The sequence below is a fragment of the Anneissia japonica genome, unplaced genomic scaffold (assembly GCF_011630105.1).
Source record: "Anneissia japonica isolate Jap-2015-1 unplaced genomic scaffold, ASM1163010v1 scaffold1511_len2985839_cov193, whole genome shotgun sequence".
In the NCBI taxonomy this organism is placed as follows: domain Eukaryota; kingdom Metazoa; phylum Echinodermata; class Crinoidea; order Comatulida; family Comatulidae; genus Anneissia; species Anneissia japonica.
The window spans coordinates 547163-567295 of record NW_022685291.1 but is presented as its reverse complement, the minus strand read 5'-3'; the positions used below and the strand labels follow the sequence as shown (position 1 = coordinate 567295).

At 31.9% G+C, this 20133-nt stretch overlaps 2 protein-coding genes across 6 annotated transcripts in view; one reads left to right on the top strand and one right to left on the bottom strand.

The window, feature by feature from the left end:
- Positions 1–1521, top strand: part of LOC117109879 (serine/threonine-protein kinase ATR-like) — a 31030-nt gene extending 29509 nt beyond the window's left edge. For both annotated transcript variants that reach the window (XM_033252341.1, XM_033252331.1), the window contains exon 60: positions 222–1521. In XM_033252341.1, the coding sequence (XP_033108232.1) occupies positions 222–395 (174 nt within the window). In that variant the 3' untranslated portion in view covers positions 396–1521. The remainder of the gene's footprint in view (positions 1–221) is intronic.
- Positions 1098–19556, bottom strand: LOC117109890 (myotubularin-related protein 10-B-like). Of its 4 annotated transcripts, none has more exons than XM_033252368.1 (14): positions 19365–19556; positions 17343–17403; positions 15408–15547; positions 13761–13836; positions 12572–12708; positions 11426–11763; positions 11020–11131; positions 10306–10394; positions 9819–9949; positions 9381–9389; positions 4982–5060; positions 4586–4656; positions 4047–4219; positions 1098–3669 (listed from the first exon to the last, which is right to left on the bottom strand). In XM_033252368.1, the coding sequence occupies exons 1-14, from the start codon at positions 19434–19436 to the stop codon at positions 2728–2730; spliced, it is 2430 nt and encodes an 809-aa protein (XP_033108259.1). In that variant the 5' UTR covers positions 19437–19556; the 3' UTR covers positions 1098–2727. The 4 variants fall into 4 exon arrangements, with proteins under 4 accessions (XP_033108259.1, XP_033108243.1, XP_033108267.1 ...); XM_033252352.1 differs by lacking the exon at positions 9381–9389 and adding an exon at positions 6148–6243; XM_033252376.1 differs by lacking the exon at positions 9381–9389.
- Positions 19557–20133: the final 577 nt, after the last annotated feature.

Sequence of the window (20133 nt, the reverse complement as noted above, 5' to 3'; positions counted from 1 at the left end):
AATGTCATAGTGTACCAGTAATTTCTAACTTTCCCACACTATGATCCTCAGTTTCCTTTAAAAATGCCACTTTTTAATTTGTAAATTGACTGCAATTTCACATTCAGGTCTAAAATACTTTCCAAATTTACTCTTACAATACTGCTCCCCTCATTGGCTAATGTATAACCTTCAACCTTATCAAATAGTGTTTATTTGCATATTCGTGTTTCTTTCTGTAGGCTGTGACTCATGTCACTGACATTGAATTGAGGTTGCAGGGAATACTAAAGAACAAGAAGAAGAAACATGGTCTCCCTTTATCAATACAAGGGCATGTTCATCATTTGATACAAGAAGCAACTGATGAATTAAATCTATGCCAAATGTACATTGGATGGGCTCCTTTTTTCTGAGGTGGTTTCAATGAGAATAAGAACAATAAATAGGAGGTGGGCATCAAAAGGAAACCAAAGTCGACCAAAGAGTTTTTTTGTTTTTCAAATATGTAACTGGCTCTGGCAAAACCCGCAAATTGTTGCAATTCCTAATTTCCCACAAGTACACAAAACTTTTGAGAATCAGAATTTTTAACATATTCATGTTTTTGCATTTTATAGAACATTATTTCTGCAAAATATCAATCACAAAATCTAGCTGAAAAGTATATTAAAATTATTTTTAAAATACAAATCTTAATAATAAACTCTTGATTTTTGAATATTAGAAGCTTTTATTTTTTAAACCTACACCGCTGATATCAAATGAAGTAAATATTGATAACTAATCATCCAATTGCCATTAAATAAACAAGTGTTTTAAAGAATAATTCATGCAGTATCTACAAACGGCTTGTTTTGCCACAGTCGGCCAGTCACATATATCTTAATTGGACAATCTTCAAGTAGATCTTGATTCATGGTTGGTTGAACTGAGCATCATGAGAGGCCATTAATGTTCAAATGTCAACAAGGTTATACATGGTCTTCCTTCCATCCAGTTACATGTTGATTTTTTTGTTGATACCAAAAATGTTTATAAAATCTAAACATTGTATGGAATAGAAATATGTTATTTTATTTTTGAAATGTTAATAAAAAAACACAGAAATGTTAACCATCTTGGTCTTGAGTGATTTAATGAAATAAAACAGTTCTACTATTAATTTCAGAAAATTGTATATTCCATAATTTAATTGACATAATCTAGTTACCATAATCAAGCATATACAATACATATGTGGCTAGCCATCCCAAATCCAGCATCAGTGACTAAAATAAAAAATGACTGATATTTTATTCTTATTTTCCACATTGTAAGCTTTAAAATGATGGGTCACTTACTGGAAAAGACTTACTAATGCCAAAGTTACTGAGTTTTACAATTGGCTACAGTATGCTGGTATGAGGATTAAAGGAACTTATGTATGTGTTAATATTGCTTAAAGCAGCATTCATCTACATGCTTGTCACAATATAAACATCCTGTAATTTAGATAGAAGAACTTGCTCACTTTTAAAGTTGTGTATGCGCAATTGCCCTGGAGTCCCAAGTTAGAAGAAACTACTTCCAGGACATCTGATAAATGAGCTTTCTGAACACATCATTCTGCTGTGCGTGGTTATGCCCATCGCTAACCAATCCCCAGGAGACTATTGATAATACAGTAGTAAAAAAAATACAAATACCATCAATTTACAATTTGCTTGCTTGTGTGGGAGTCTTGTGACCCTTGAACTGCCCCAAAAATCAGTTATTTTCATGTATACAGTTAAGAATACCTATGTGTGAATCTCCCATGTAATGTTTTACTTCAATTATTATTATTGGCAAGGTTTCTCAAGTCATGCATCTGAATAGAAATGCACAATTTCGTACAAATTATTTACATTAAAATCATTAAAAAAAAAAAACCCTTACAATATAAAAGAAAAATAAAACACAGTTTATAAAGTAAAAATAATTCTGAAAGAACTGGTTCAATCTAACATACACAAACAACTTTTAAATAGAGTACTTTTAAGTAAATTATATTTCTTTATTGACTTTAATACAATAATTTGATTAAGAATATATTCAACCTTAATAATATTAATAAAAGAAATCCTTTGTTAAAATGTTTCTAGTTCTCTAACATTAATATTTTCATAGAATATATCCTATTACCACAAAAATTAGTATAAAAATCTGTAAGTACAGTACCATAATTCAATCTATATGAAAATACATGATTCCGTACATGTAATGATATAAACTGCAATTATATTACTATTTTACATAATCCCTTTATTTATTTACACGAGGATCAACTTTGTTTTCATATTAATAAGTTAAATAATATTGAAATTTCAAGATAGAAAGTTAAGATAAATAGAAATTATACTTAACAAATATTTTAATAGAATGTACTTAAAACATCAAGAATATGATAAATATTTAAATCATAATATTGAACAGATATTTAGAATCAATGAAATCTAAATAGTTTCTCTACCAGGTTAATTATAAATCCTTCAAGATATACTGTCTACCATGATCTAAAGTAATTAAAAATTTCAATTCCTTAATTTGTACATCTATATAAGTTATTAACTTAAAATTATAAATCTGAATGAGAAGAAAATTTAACTGTCACTTAATTGACATGTTAAAAAAAAGGTATTTACATGTCACTTAATGGGCATATAAATAAAACCTTTCCTGTATTTTTAATTTTTTGACAGGCAGTATATCTTTAGCACTGATAAATTAATCTTCTAGATCTTCAAGTGCACTTGTGTCTGTGTCCAATAAACTTTGACCCCTTAAAAACAATGCTAATGGTGTGCCAATGAAAGATCTACGGTCGCCACCAATGAAAGATAGATCACTGGTCGTAAATGGAAAGGCAGAGCTAACTACGTCTGCTCCATGCATTCCATCACGATCAGCATCGCAAGCAAAGAAAAACTGGCTTCTGCGTTTTACCACTCTTGACGGTGATACAGCTTGGAGCTGATCAACTTGGTCCCGTAATTGCTGGATTTCGTCAACCACCTTGCATTGTTGTTGGTACTGTGTTGGTGCACCGCCCCCGACAATGTGTATACTCGGGATCCACCTGAGATACGATCGCATCCATAATTTAATGTACGGTCCACTTATACGTGGCACGATTAAATCAATCTCTGTCTCTGGTAGTTCAAATGTTGCACCAGATGAATGTGCTCCGTTACCAGTGCGTTTATTTCTACCCGGTTGCAGACTGAAAGTCCGTTTCATTTTTGCATAGTCCTCAAACATGGACGCTGTTTGCTCGGATAAATGCATAGAGTTGCGATAAACACCGGGATTGCACCCAAGCTGCATGCTGTCCTCAAATCCAATTGAGTTGTTTAAAGATGTCGCCAAGAAATTTTCGCCCACATCATGCTTTGCAACGTACAACGGGTTGTTAAACAAAGCAAGATCCTCCATCTTATATTGAAGCGTCCATGCCCAAACCGTCGGTAACTTAATTGTTTTGCCATCTTCCCCACGCATGCATGTTTGCACTCTTTGTTTCTCGTTGTTGAATATAAAAGTGCCAAAGACTCCAATGTGCGTACTATCCCACAGCGTGATGAGGTATGTATCCGTGAACTCAAATACGTCGGGAAACTGTTCCATTAGTTGGAAGACACAATCCAGAAAAAGTAAAAATATCGGCGACTGTTGAAAAAACAGACATTTTTATTAGTTTACTACCCTAGGTGAAGCATTATATCAATTAATGGTTACTACCCTAGGTGAAGCATTATACCAATTAATGTACTAGAGATCATATTTTATGATTGTTATTGGTCAAAATGTGAACAAATTTTTAGGTAGTGTTTTCATTGTAGAGTGCCATATAAATGCACTTTAATAAAAATAGTTAGAGTGTGGGCACTCGTAAAAAAAAAAGAATTGGCTACGCTCAATATTAATTTCAATCACAGGTTGAGCATGAGCTCTAAATGTTATTTCTCCATCCTGTGCCTGAAACTGACTGGATATGCCCATTGGTCAATGAAATGTACTGCACCATGTGGGTAAGTTCTACTGACCTCTTGACCATCTGACGGAATGATGTGTCCACATCTGGTAAGGAATGGATGACCTGCGATGACCCATTCACGTTGAACTAAACTTTGAAAACCCATCTGAGTTCTTGCATATGGATCTAGCATTAGTTGTACTAGAGAAGAGACGACACATGAAAAGTCTCGGCCAGTAAATTCTGGAAAATAGAATGAATATATTATTCACAATATTATATTTATCTCCTTAATGTGACCACATTTTTAAACTGGAATAATTTTTTTTTTTAATGGAAAATAGGTAAAATATCAAATGTCGAAATAAACAATAAAATTACATTTTATTTTGACCTAAAATATATACAATAAATTATTCTTACTATTAATATTACTAATATCATTATTTACAAAGAAAAATACACAACATTGTCGATGATTTTCTTAAAAATAAAACAATAAAAATACAATAAAAGAAATACAATCAAAAAACCAATACCAATAAAATAAGAATAGATAAATGATAATCATAAATTGCTTATTCTATTTTATTGATTTATAGAATCTACCTTTAAGAACTACCGACTTCTGCTCATGAGCGATTGTTGTCGCTACATATGCAGCAGTTGAAAGACAAGCTCTGGAAAAATGAATTTGAAAGAAAACTATTTATAAGGATATTCATTAATTTTCAAATCTACCATTATATTAACCATGCACCACAATCAAGTATAGTTGTAATCTTATTAATGTATTCCAATCTAACCTTTAAGATTACGTATATATTTATAGTATTTGTATTAAATTTGCATTCAATATGTTATAATTCAGAAAATAATTTAACAAGGCTACCAGGCGAAATTGTCATTTTGTATGATGATTTAGGTTAATTTTTCTAGACCTTAAAATGTGAGGTAAGTTCCCTTCCCTAATTATTTAGTGGCCTGAGCTGATAATGGATTTACCTGATATATTGAAGCCATTTTGTTGCCTCTACACTTGACAGCCATCTTGCATCTGTGTTCCAGAATTCTTTTAATGTTTCTGTGAACAGAATTTTCACAGGTTGCTAAAAACATTATATTTATATTTTACATTGAGAGTATTCATATAAGAAAGAGAGTATTTAAGAGTTGGTGATTTAGGAGTGATGTTAAATTTGTCTGGAATTTGTTAAGTAAAGAAAGTATGAGTTACAAAAATGGGTGCAAAAATAAATGATACGGATATGGGTGAATTGGTAAGATTTTCCCAACATTCAGATGTTCAGACAAATTTAAATCGTAAAAAGAAGAGGCCATGCCCCTTAAAATAGAGAGCTGTCAATCAAAATCCAATACCATAGCAACCAGTTTGAAAACATTAACTAATAAGGTACACAAGCAAGTTCACATAATTTTCTGAAAATTAGACTACATAACAACAAAAACTGTATCATTTGCTTTAAAAATAAATATATGCAAAATAAATAGGTCCAAAATGTTAATTTACATCCAACAAAAATCAACAGACAAAAGTAGTAAGCCTTTCAACTTATTGCAACAGCATCCTAAAATTCACAGAATGCGATGAAGATTATTTTTTTTGTTATAATAAGCAATGGAATCTAGGAAGAAGCATTTTACAGACATGTTTCTTCAGCAATTAAAGCATTATTCATTAAAGACCTGATATAGACAAAAATGTAATGCTACTCTCCTCTTCTTATATTCCGGAATGATTTGTTTAAAATTAGCTCTTGTGGAAACATCAATATTAGTAAAGTCATTTCCACAAGAGTTTTCTCGAATCTGATTAATTATTTCATTACACACCTGCAATTAGCTTGGTAAGTTAATTAATCCAGCCACCTGCTTTAATATATCTAACACCTGTTAATCACTATTCACTCTTTACTTCACTTTGACACCTGGTTTCCTTCCATCATATTTCAAAAAACAATTAAACTAGGTTAACAGGTCGCATGCTTCAACAAACGACCAATAAAAACAAGCCTTATATAAACTTCTGAAAAGCAGCAATTAATCAAAACCATCACCTTTTCTATCTACCAAAACAAATTAAAAAATTGTCAATGTTTTTGTTACTCTTTATTAAATAATACTGATTTTACAAACAGTAAAGTACAAACCCTTCCGAAGCTCAGCGATCTGTTTAGCTGGGCTACTTTTATTGGGGTCCAAGCTCTTCCTTCTTAAAAGGCTATTGGACTTTTTTGGACCTGCCTCTGTTGTGAAAAGTTAAAGGAGACTGCTAGATATATGTATTTGCAAACCTTGTCAACATCATCATCATATACGTGACTCCGAAAAAGAACATTTGAATTGACAGATTGAAGAGACAGATGCATGAATTAAGCTCATACATATTTACAAGCTTATTTGTGTCAAATTATATACATGAGATTGAACTGTGATGATATGGTAAATCATAAATTATAGGATGTTTCATTATAATTATCTATATTATGTAATACCATCATAAAAGTGGAAACTTACATCCTATTGGATCAAAATGAAGATTTAAGTATACACTAAATAAAATAATATTGGAATAAATACTTGTTATATTATACAATGAATGAAAATATTGAAATATGAAGTTCTAGCGTGCTGGTTAAGATCTTTGCATTTTAATTTTAGAATCCTGGGTTCAGTTCTTGTAAATAACAACTCCACTCCATAATCCTCATAACAAAACTTAACGTAGAGCATCCTGTGGGTGTGTGTGGGTGTGTATGTATGTTTGACTTGTGAAGGATATTCCTAAATGTACTGGTTTGCTATTAGCAATTTGTGGTTCATGTACCTAAATAAAATAATAGACTAGGTTCCAGTCCCTAAATTTTGTATTAATCAGTAAAAACTATTAAGAATTATTAAGAATAAATTGATTTTTGCACTAATGGCGTTCCATATTACTTATTTGCATGGTGTTCTATACTATAATTTTTCTGGGATGTCTGCGATCCAAATTCAACAACATAAAAAGTTTCTTGACATAACCAGATGCTGGTGGTGCTCTCCAAAAGTTTCTAACACTTGGGAAAACCAATAAATTAGGCAAGTTTACTAAAATAATAATTTTTTTAAAAACCCATACATGTAGTATTCATGTTGTTACAACAATAAATTCTTAGTGCATATTCTATTTAACACATGAAAGTATCCTGAATCAAGCTGTCCTTGGCATGTCAAGGCATTTCCACATAAGTATTATTCAATTTAGAATATCCTTCTATTAACCTTCATATGATTCTGAAGTGAAAGACTCATGTTACTGTTACTTGAATGCAAATAAAAATATGAAAGTGAAGCAAAACAAATCTTTAAAAAGATTTAAATTTCTCTGACTGATTGTACAAACTGATTATGCATTTGTTTATTTATTGCTGCGAAGCAGCCAATTCATATTCTTGACAGCAATTTGACCTCTGAAAGGTCATTATTTGTCAAAAAACAAGGGCTTAAGACGACTGAAAAGCAGAGTTTCCTTCTTTCGTTCTGCCGGGTAAAATCAATTACTTTAGGCGACGTTTGTAGACTAACCAACCCTTACCAACGTCCGCATTTCGCGCTAGCCTTATCTTACTCTAGGCCTAGACTAGCTAGGATGGTATAGGCCTATAGCCATGAAGGAATGAAGGTCCCAATGAAAAACAACGTCGCTCCTTGATAGCTAAAATGTCTATTTAACATCACAATAATTCATTATTAGACCTATAGTTGTTTTTTTATTTGTACTCCACAAATCTCAGCCGATACCTCGCACAACTCAAGTAACGTCTCGTATCTATTGTCGTGACGTCATGGCTCGCTGGCTCACACTTGCGATGTCTCGCACTTCTGATCAAATAACACGCTGGCTCGCACTTTGGCAACACTCTTTGGCAGTCAACTCGCCCCTAGAAAACCCGGCCTTGGAAACTTGCCCCATAAAAAAAATGTACCGTACACTTCCTAGACCATGCAGTCTATGAAAAAAACCTAAACCATAATTCACCACTATAGACACTTTTTGACAAAAATGAAAAATTACGACATTGTTACCCAATGAGCTAGACAATGGGTCGTGTCTCATATTATTTGTTATATTTTTATTATTCATTATTTTCACTTGACTCGCATAAATAATTTTGTTCGAAGAACATTTATATGCAGTTGTACTTCGCAGTACTTCACTTGCAATTTCTAGTTAGATAAACATATACTTTGAAAGGCCAATTTACAATATGAAGATAACGATCAAAGGCAAAAAGCTAAAATCAATTGTTGATATAGAAAATAAAAGATATGAGCAGTTTTCAAACTAGCACAATTTGATAACGATTTATTGTCCATAAGATAAAAAATTATTTTTACAAATAACATAATCATAATACATCATAATCGTGGGAAAATGACAAAATCGTAGTAGCAAAAACAATTTTTTTCGTTTTCCCATGATTATGACGTCATTTAATTTAATTTGTGAAATTAGTTTTTTTTTTATCGTATACACGATAAATCGTTATCGAATCGTGCTAGTGTGAAAACTTCTCATATTTCTTTTGCTTTCTATATGAACAATTGCTTTTTAATGTTGATCGTTATCGTCATAGTGTAAACAGGCCTTTAGAATCATATTTTAAGTAACATTGTACATGGTAGGGTATGGTATGGTAGATGGTGCTTTAAGCAGGGGCCTAATTGATCAGCTCTGAATGGATGGAACACCCTCATAAAATATTATTCAAATAGATAAATAAGTAGTAAGCATTTGTTTACAAAATAAAATTATAATATTACTTATAATAATGATGCTGATGAATATGATGATGATCATAGTAATAATAGTGATACTGTATTAACAAATACAATAATATATTAACAAAAATATAACAATAGGTTAATGTTAGTCCATATCTCTAAACTGGTAGCCTATCAATAAAAGAAAACAGATGTTTTTATATAGTTTAATATACTGCAACCTACATTACACTGACCTGTAATAGTACAATTTAGTACAACCTTTTTACTAATGTACTAAATAGTTTTGAATATTTTTACCCTGTTATTCATTACATTAAATATATATCTTATTAAAAAACCTAGTTTATACACTTAATTGTGATTTATTAAAGGTATGATAAAATAGAAAGGAGGGGGATACAACTTCTAATACAACTGATCACATAAACACCACAAAATACTAAATAATAAACTGTTTTCACTAAGATACTGAATTAAGGACAACTCTACTTTAAAATTAGTGCTCAAATTAAATTAGAAAAAAATTATAGATGCATTCTCCAAGGAATTGTTTTCAAAATTGAGCATGAGTGACAATAATTCATGCAAATTACAAAATTTTACATAAACTTACTTTTTGAACCTATAAGAAAAATAGTAAAACAAAACCATGAACGAAAGTTGAATAGACTATTCAAATAAAATTGATATTCCCATGTTTATGAAAATAATTATGATGAATTGTATGTTTCTGAAAGACACATAAAACCAAACAAAAATGTTCACCTCTTTTAACTTAGACACATAGCTTGTTAAAATCATTCTGTATCTTTATTGAATCTGCTTAGTCAACTCATTGAATGAACTCTCACGTGGGAAATAGGCGGGAATAGAGATAATTAATGTATCCAATATAAGTCGTACTAGCGCTGCACTGTGCCTGCGCAGCCCCCAAAATTTTCAAGTTAAAATAGAAAAAATATGTAATTCAATGTAAAGTCTCAGACATTAATATAAATGTGCTTTATGGGTGAAATGAATTTTGAAGTTTTCATAGTTAAATGCTTCTTACCTGGGACACACAATTCCCTGATCTTTTGAAAACTTGACTGGATATCCTTGACTGACGGACAGGTCGCATTAAGGTCAAGAGTCAAAGGGTATTTGTCATATGGATGACAGGCTTGAATTATCTTCAACATTCTAAAAAAAAATTAAAATTAATTCATAAAGTTGTCTGTTTTCAAATCCTGATAAATACTTAGTAATTTGTTCAGGGGGGAGGGGGGAACTTGATGAATGAGTGAGGGAGTTTTGTTGACAAAATAATGTGATATGTGGTAATTCTTAACTAATTGATCATACTTTTTTTTTCTTAGCAAATTTTCAGTGGGTAGGGGAAAATTTTATATTGACATTTTAGATTGCCCCTTAAATTCCCTTTTACTGTTATAGGGACATCCCAAAAAGCAGAATACAAACATTAAAAATCAATTAAATGTTCTTCATCACATAAACATATCAAATAATCATACCAAAATAATGCATTAACACTTTACCTTGTTTCTTGATCAAGGTGAGGGGAATCTACACGAAGTGGAGACATACGAATCAACATGCTACCATTTGAATGGCTCCAAGACCAAAACTAACATATGTAAAAGAATTTAGTTCTTTATTAATAATAATAATAACCATAATAAATAACAATAACATTTAATTAATTAATTAAACAATAATAGTCATCGACGATACAATTCCATAGATAACGGAATGCAATGATGCGCACAATTAATTTTTTTTAATAACGATCCACTCCGACTGCCACAAAAAATCAGCAGATGGCGTTGTATCATAAAGCACTGACAGAGAGTGGAGATGGATTCGTCGGCTGACGGTTATAAGATGCAGTGTGTGTGCTTGGCTCGGATCAAAGTCTTAAGACGTGAAGTTGGCCCTAAAACTTGGTAGAAGAGAGTCTACCTAGTCTGTAATATAGTCGAGTATGTGGCTTGAAGTATTGTGGTGTTTGCGTGTCACCAACTGCGTAAATAATATTATTGTGTTATTTTTACAAGGTTAGATGCACTACAGTATACACAATATGGATTGTAATGATGTTATGATTAAGTCAGCTCTGCTGTGCCACCCACTCTAGAGGCTGTTGAATAAATAATGGCTTATAAATAAAATAAATATTGTGGCGTCTCTCGTCATTAATGATGGCAACATCGGGACTGCTAAATGCTACACCAATAAAAAAAAATACTTACTGGGACTCTACCACCTTCAAAATGGGTAGCCGCTGTGTGGAGGTCACCATCCAATAAGGAATCCCTGCCTTTAGCCTTAGATCCCATTGGAATAACAAAGTATTCAGGAAGACTAAAAAAAACAATTATTGTTAATATCATTATCTATATTATGATCTATTATATCATCATCTTCATCATCACTTTTTTCTTTATCATTCATTATATCATCATTCTTTATCATCACTGTCATTGTAATTGTGACAATTTTCGGTTGTCATCCATCACCTTCATTATCATTACTGCATCAGATCCAATCAAGGAAAGAATACAGGATCTTTACATTTTCAAGGCATGGAAAAACTAATGTGGGCTCAATAATATTTATGATGTGCAGTAATGAGACACTTCAAATAGGTCGTCATACCTGTCACAGATCTTGAAGGCCTGATTGGCCAATGTCACCCTAAGGTTCAAGCCATTGGTGCGCTTTATCTCCGCTTCCCAGTCGGACACTTTACGATACTGAGGCGTCCGTGACGGACGCTCCTCGCTCAGCGATGGAGTTGGTGATGGGGGCACCGTAGGGGAAGTAGTGCGAAAGAACTTGGTCAGATTAATCGATCGGCCATTCGATTTGCTGTGATTTTTCTCTGGATTGGTAACAGTGGGGGTCAAAGCTTGAGAATTTGGCAGTTGAAAGGAGAATGCAAAAAGAAGCTCAAGTTTTTTTGGAAATGCATGATGAAGAATTGTGTTCACAATCTGTATGTAAAAAAAATATGTGGTCAATATTATCAACTATTGTCTTTCAATTAAAATATAAAATAAGTAGAAAAATATTTTTAATTATAAATTCTTAACAAAAATGTTAAATTATCAGAATCACTATCTACATCATTATATTTTTATAATTTATATTATTTTATATTTTTATATAAAAATTATATAATTTATATTTTAAATTTTTTTATGCTAGTTTAGCAAGAAAAATTATTGTTTCCTTATCCTTTTGCTTCTTCATGATTATACTTATGTGGATATATGACCTCAATTTGTTATTTCCCTCTTTCAGCTATACAATATCATTATCATATTAACAATTATTATTGACACAAATATTCAATTATTCATCAATTTATTGTATGTCAACATAAAAAAAACAATTACTGTATATTTATACAACACTTCATTCAAAGAAAATGCATCTTCATTATTGAAGCGAAACAACAATCCTAAATATAAGTACACTATATCTAGTTTGTAATACTTTTCAACACACTTGGATACACAACTCCAATTAAGGAGCTCTTATAGTCATATTTGGCAAACTATCTTGGGAGTAAATGCAAAGTTAAGTTCCTTCCTTCTCAGATTAAAGTTCAGACCTTCTTCATACAAAACATCCTCTTCTCTGCCTTGCAATAGAGGTGGAGAAAAATCATAACCTCTATCCAAAAAGGGACAAGTACACTACATGAAACACATATCTTCTTACCATTTACATAAAAACTTGGTTTTTTTATAATTCAATAGTGAACAAATATTATTTAAAATTAATTTACAGACTTACAGTTTTGTTTTCTTTTTTAAGAGTGAACTTGAAACTAAATGTATGAACTTTGAAGTTTTTACATCTGATTTCAAGCACTTTAATTCCATTGCTAACAGTACTATTTGGGGACAACAGTCTTCGTCTGTTTGAAGATACTACAAAAATATAAGAAAAATACACAATATTTAATAATGTATTTCATCATTACATTTTTTAAGTGCACAAGTAACTAGTATTGTATTACGGAAGTATATAACATTAGAACAATACAATAAGACAATGTTTAATGTTCAAATATTTAATGTTTTATGATTACTTTACATCCAGTATAACATTAAAAATGTAGATTAGACATAAACAAGTCATAAAAAAACACATACAGTATACAGGCAACAATTGGCTTGTCCTTCACATAGATTTATCATTCAGAACAAAATTTTGTACGATTAGGTTAGATCTGGGAAACTGATCAAAATCATCAAAAGGCGTTATTAATATTCCTTTTTTAATGTATATGACACATGGGTACTTGAAAGGATTAGGAAACTAAATGAGTAGAATTTCTTTAAATTCACTTAATACAGACTTTAAAAAAACTATATGACTTAAGAAGTGTTTACATTTCCATATACAGACAATCAGAAAGCAATGGTTAGTGGCATACTGGGTTTATAAAACTGTATAATTATACAGAATTTCAAGTTATGTATATAGTAGTTGTTCATAAGTGATTGCTTTTGGCAATATATTATCATATATCATCCCATATTGGCTAAGGTTCAAACATGAAATTTAATATTTACAAATTTTTTATAAATTTTAACCTTTTTTTTTTTAAAGAGAACACCATTGACAAAAAGTACCAGGAATTCTCTATTCCAACTTGTGTTAATATACAATAGAAAAATGGCTGTTATCATTCAATACAAAACTGTATGAAACAATGGTTATAAGAAACTATTAGCAACAATGTTTGTTTTTGTTTCTACATCAATTCAAATGTAATTAAATTAGGATTATGTAGACTACTTATTTACATTTTTTCCTATTAATAACTAATTCAATGATCAGAAAGCTTTTTTTAAGCTTACAAAAATAAAGCTAATAAAAATAATAATAATGAGTATGGCGATGCTGGATTATGAACTGGAGTTACACACATTTCTATCGAATATGAGGAGGAAATTGCTTGTTTATATTATCTCACCTTGATAAACAGCCTCTACACTTGTCAACGGAATGTCATTTTCTTTATACAGAAGGTTTTTATGATCAAGCTCGACCTATAAAATACCAAAAGAACAAACCATATGAGAATCTCTGGTCATTATAATTTTTCATGAATTTGTTTTTGGGGTCGTTTAAAAGCATTATCAAAGCTTCCCCTCTCCTAAATGCCATTTCAAATGCACTCACAAATTTAAGATAAATAAATTTGTTGTATTATATTTTCTTCTTATAATACTGTATATATTTCATTACTATATATGCATTGTAATTCAACCTGTTACTACTTAAATTATGTTGAAGGCTTTAATGTCCAAATAAAGACATCAATACACAAAGCAATACTAATGCTATCTCAGCCAAATATAGTCTCAGGGTAGTCATTCATTCATGGAAGCAGGAAGGATGCAATCAAATCACATCATCCCTAATTCTGAAAGGTCTCATCTTATTGGCCTGACTCCAGAGGATATTGACGTGGGTGTCTCCAGCCCATAAAAGCAAAAATTAATGAATTCAGTTGTTTCTAACTTCTATTTATTTGCCCTCTAAATACCTTGTGTGATAAGGACGATAATGATTAAGAAGATGATGATGAATATAATGATGATAAAGACAAAAGTAATGATGATGTTGAAGATGTTAGTGGTGATGGTGATGTTGTTGATGATAATGATGATGATGATCACCGGATGAGGATGATGATGATGATGAAGATAATGATAAGTAGGAAAACTAATGTTTAGAATTTTATCAGTCCAAATGCATGAGGTGAGTGACAGCCATAAACTCTAGCATTAGGCCAAGGAAATCACATATAAATCTTTGTGAGCAGAGATCAAATATATTTATCTATTTGGCATCTGGCAACACTACAAGAATAATAACATCAGATGGCTTTTAACTAACATCAAAGAGTATAAATAGAACAAGAGAGCAAAGTCCCGTTCGTATCTTGTGGAGAACAGATAAACAGACAAACCTACAGTGCGCGGTGCAGTACTGGGTAATAAAACATATACAAGCGTTAGTTGGCGTTCTACACTAGCTGCGTAGAGCGTATCGTTTTTTACGCTCCCAATGAGCGTTGTTGGCTCTCTTGTTCTATTTATACTCTTTGCTAACATGCACAGTGTGAAGTCTAAAATTCAAAACAAATTAATCCACTAGGACTTGAAAAAACATGGCAACCAACATTTTTTAGTGTATGATGCCATTATTGATATTGTATACAGTAGTTAAGTTTTAGAAAAATGTATATATTTTGGGGGGTTTTTTTTCATTTTCTAGTGCTACTACATCTTTATCAGCATCAAGAATTTAATTTAATATTTCACATGTTTGGAGTACAACAATAAAGGGTATCGATTCTTAAAGTTATGGATGTGTTATCAACCACTTAATTTTTACGCTCTTTTCAAATAAATACTTCAGAATTTTGAGGGCTATTGGTTTTTTACGATGGTAACCATAGCCTACTGTACACTAACTTAGAGGCACTTAATTGGATGTGTGCTAAATTTCCAGTATAGGAGAACATAGCAAATTAGGCTAGTTTTGATCAATCTTGTGTTTCTGGTTGCAGCTATAGTACATAAGCAATGAGATGAGAGTTGTTTTTACTGACCAGGTCGTGGGATGGCTTGGTAGCTGTTGAGAAACTGATTTTGAAATTTGTACAATAAAGAGAACCCGAGATGCCACTGTTGAGCCCACTGAATGCGTCAAACTTCAGAACATTGTGGGCTTGACCGATAACCAGTTCACCTGTAAAAAAAAAAAAACGATGAAAATTTGAGCAATAACTTCTGGGATCAGAATCATTTGACCAATATGTTATTAATGATAAACTTTTACATTAACTTCTAGTCAATTAAAACATTTAATCAATTAAGCCACGAATCAATCATTCATTCAATCTATAAAATAGGGCCTGTTTGAAGAATAATCCCTGGGCAAAAATTTAGGCCAAGAAATTTATCCCAACATTTCAAAAAAACATATCTGACTTCAACGCAAACCTTAGGCCTTTGCCAATGTCTCAATATACATTTAATGTACCGTAGTCTGCAGACCTATTTTCCTAGTTACTTTCTGCCAAGTATTAGTTAATGATTGAAACATTCCTGTGCTAATAAAATACATTAAAACGTGGCTACTACCACTATTAACAGTACCATTGATATCAAAGATTATGACACTGATAACCACTACATACAATAACAAAAAATACAACAATGAAATCATTTTTCAGTGCAAAACACACAATAAACTAGGGATTACGTATATACATTAGAATTTTGCTAGTCATGGCAGACACAATGTGACTACCTCCTCAACTCTGAAAACTCTTAGCTACAGTAATATGTCAAGTCAGTCATCATACTGCAATACTTTCAATATTAAATGAAGTGATCTAGAAGTGGTGAATATTTAATATGATTACCTGGAAATAGACACACTTCCAAACTAGTTGGTCTCATAAGAGAATACATAAGTAAAATCCTTGGGTATAATTCCAATGTTCAAGAAAAAAAACAAAGACACAAGACCATAAACATCCAAACAAATGGGACACTTTCTCAAGTCCCTAGTAGTATAAACTCAAATTATACTGTATGCAGATAAGAACAGCAGTAAATGAACACACAGCAACATAGTTTTGTGTCAAAATTGCAATTACTTTAAGGCAGTATAAAGAGACTTTTGCAACCTTTGGCGTGGCTAACCTGTCATGTGAGGCTAAAGAACAAGTGTGGGGAATGATATCATCGTTGGGGCTCTTCCAAATTAGCTTCCACACAGTTTCCTCCCTTAGGCACTCAATAATTAGGACAACTTCCTCTATGTAGTTACGCTACACTGTCAAATTAACACTCAATGCTAACTGGATACTATGTACAACATGACACAATTCATATCCTTCCAAATACTGCCCTCAATGGAATATTATTTATAATAGATTATTATAAAAATTTTTAAATCTAGTCATAACATACATATTCATGATTGCATACAAAAAAAATCAAGGTTAACATTTAGCCAAACTGGTAATTCCATTATAGCAATTATCAAACACTGTTATCATTTTATAAATGTAGTAAATTATAAATCAAGAACAAAATTATACTCAGTCATAATTAATTAAACTTGTGTTATTAATAACTTTAATATTTAATTTATCTCTATTTATACCTGATGATGATGTGCTATCAAAAGTTTATTTAATACACTCGCCCTATTTTAAATCAGTCAATTCTCTTTCCAGTTGTTATCTAGGGGATAATAATAGAGAACCTGACGGGAAAAGGAAGCTTCATGGTGGTAATATGATATCATTTCTAATTGATTGACAGAAAATTTCCATTTGGATTCAAACTTCTTTTCGGAGAGAAAGAAGCCTTGCATTCCTAAACTTCCTCGCTTTCATAATGGTTGTTAGAGCATTAGCCATTAGTAATAAAGTATACTATATGGTTGTACAGTATGGAGAATCCAGTGTACTTTAAATATAGACAAACAAAAATGAAAGATATAAGCTAATTATTTTTAACTAGAGTACCTTCAATAAGCCTGGGTTCAGGGTGAGATGTCCTGTGAGGTTCTTGACGTTGTTGTAAATTCTATAAAAAAAAAAAAAATAATAATAATTAAAATTTTAACCAATATATTTAATGAGTAGAATAGCTCACAATTTTCCACATTTTTTATATATGATACTCATATTCTCTGCCTGCTCCTCAATAAAAAAAAAAAAAGTATACCAGACGGCCAGACCAGGGAGTTGTTAGACATACAGCTTCAGTTTGGGCTGGATGTGGAAGTATACTAAAATTATAGCAAACTGTAGTTATAAGCTACTCTATGATCCCCCTACATGTGAAAAGGGGTTTTTCTTGGCACAGGTCTACCAATCATCCACATTTGGCTGGATTATTACTCTACGAAACATTTTATTGAGTAGGGGCCTACTGTATCTATTCTTTATATTTTATATTTAATTATTAATATATAGAAAAGTGAAGGCTACAATCAACCCAGCACACAGCACTGTCTCACTGTGCTGCCTTGTTCCCATGGAAATATAGAATGCTCTATAGACATACACTGCAATACATTTCACAAAAATAAATACTGATTGATATTCAATGGTTTCAAATATTTTTTAATTTAAAGATGAACAAACAGTCCCATGTCCAAATAATGACTGATCAACTATACAGTACAACAGTACCATGGAGAAACAGGGAAATAATGTAAAAATTACACCAACCGAACTAAATCATTATGTTTTCATTTCATTTATTTATTCGACCGATTACGCCTTTTTCACGAATCGGTAGACATCTTGAGGTGATGACAAACAACCCAAGTCAGTGGTGCGTAACCAACAGAAATAAGATAAGCATTGAGGCTGAATTCTTGTCCTCATTTTATCTAAAAATTCACAACTCCATAACGGATAGTCGTATCACATTACTTTTTTTCTGGAAAATGTTCTTTAAAAACTATTCTACACCAATATATGATTGAAAAAAAAATGGAAAAATGTTTTTGACCTCTGAAATCAAGATGGAAAAAGAAAAGCCTATCTAAGTAGTGTATTAAAATAGGTCTATGCATTGCAGTGCAGTTACCATAGTACTTTCATATTGTTACTGATCCAGGTACCGATAACATACAGATTTCTCTTATTATAATAAAGTACATGTTATGTTTTATAGAAAAGTATAGTATATCATGTTTTTAACATAGGCAACTCTCATTATAGTAACTAAAACAGTGCTAGTCTAGAGTACTACTGTAATAGTACTACTGCACTGTAATGCCTAGGCCCAGTGGTACGCACCACTGACTTGGGTTGTTTGTCATCACTTCAAGATGTCTACTGATTCGTGGAAAAGTCGTACATAGAGTATAAATAGGCCTATTCTCATCCTTTTTCTTAAATACTTCACATAATTACATATTACACTAAACAATAATAAAATATAATTATGACAATAATTAAAATAATAAGTACTGAAATTAAACATGTTATTGTTAAAAGATTAGTTGTTTGTAGGCTATGATAAAAATATTCAGAGAAAAAAAAATATAATAAACAGGTGATAATAAAGAATGTAATATTTAATACTAGCAGGACATTATATTTTCCTTTTGTTCAAGAAATCCTATACGGTGTTATGTTATATATCAGCTTAGAGAGCTAGGCCTACTAGACTTACGGCAGGCTTAGTCCCTATCTGACATTCAATAATACATTTCAACGATGTCATATAACAGGTAAGTGATCAGAACACAGGTTGGTCTTCACCCCTACCATAATAATACTCTTATTGAATCAATTTAAGGAGTAATACCATAGGCCCTGCCTAGCTTACGCCTGCCTGGCGAAGGAGAATAGTGGGCTAGCCCCCGCAGGCCTAGCCTACCCTGCTCAATAGGCTAGGCTATAACACTGTACCAGCCCGCCTGCTTGGGCTAGTAGTAGTAGGCCTAGGCCTAGCTTAATATATTATTAGCTAGGCCTAGGCCTACTTAGGCTAAAGTAATGATGGATCAAAGAAGTAAACAAACTCACATTTCTAGGAGCATGTTTACTAATACTAGGTTCACCACAATTCACATATGATTTGAAACGGCCTTTTGACATACTGTGGCTAGGCTAGGACAAGAGGAAATTAAAAGCGGAAAATGAATTATCGAGGTGTGTTGAGCGACGCCAGTCAATTCTACGCCATATTGGAGTTAAAAACCACCGCAGGGGCGTATGTTTTGTTATGTTTACTGAAAAAAAAAATGAAATGTAAAGATCGCGACGAACTGATGTCGAGCAGGACCGCATACAGCCCACAAGCAGCAAATTCCAAATTTGCTAATCGATAATGATCAATTGATGATTAGGATCGAATATGACGTAGGCTTTATTAATTACAATAATTTTAATGTTATCAATAAAATAGTATGACACTTTTGCGCAAATGATTCACAAATCTTTAATTACTGTATCAATTTAGAATAACTCATTTAATTAGAATAGAAAAAAATCTGGGAAAAAATATTTTTCGCTGTTTACAGAATAACCACGAAATCCTTAAAATGATTACCAATTCAAGGGTCTTCCTATGCAAAAGAATACAGGAAAGGCATTGCCGTATTTATTTAACTAACCGTCCATAATTGACGAAGAAACTTCTTCTTTTTTTTCAGTTTTATGAAGAGCCCAGCAAACACCAGTAGAGTATACTGGAAAAAAACAACACGTTATGCGTCCTTGAACGTTAAAGTATCAGAAAATGACGTTATCCAACGTTTGAATGTACCACGGACTTGGTCTTTGCATGGATGTA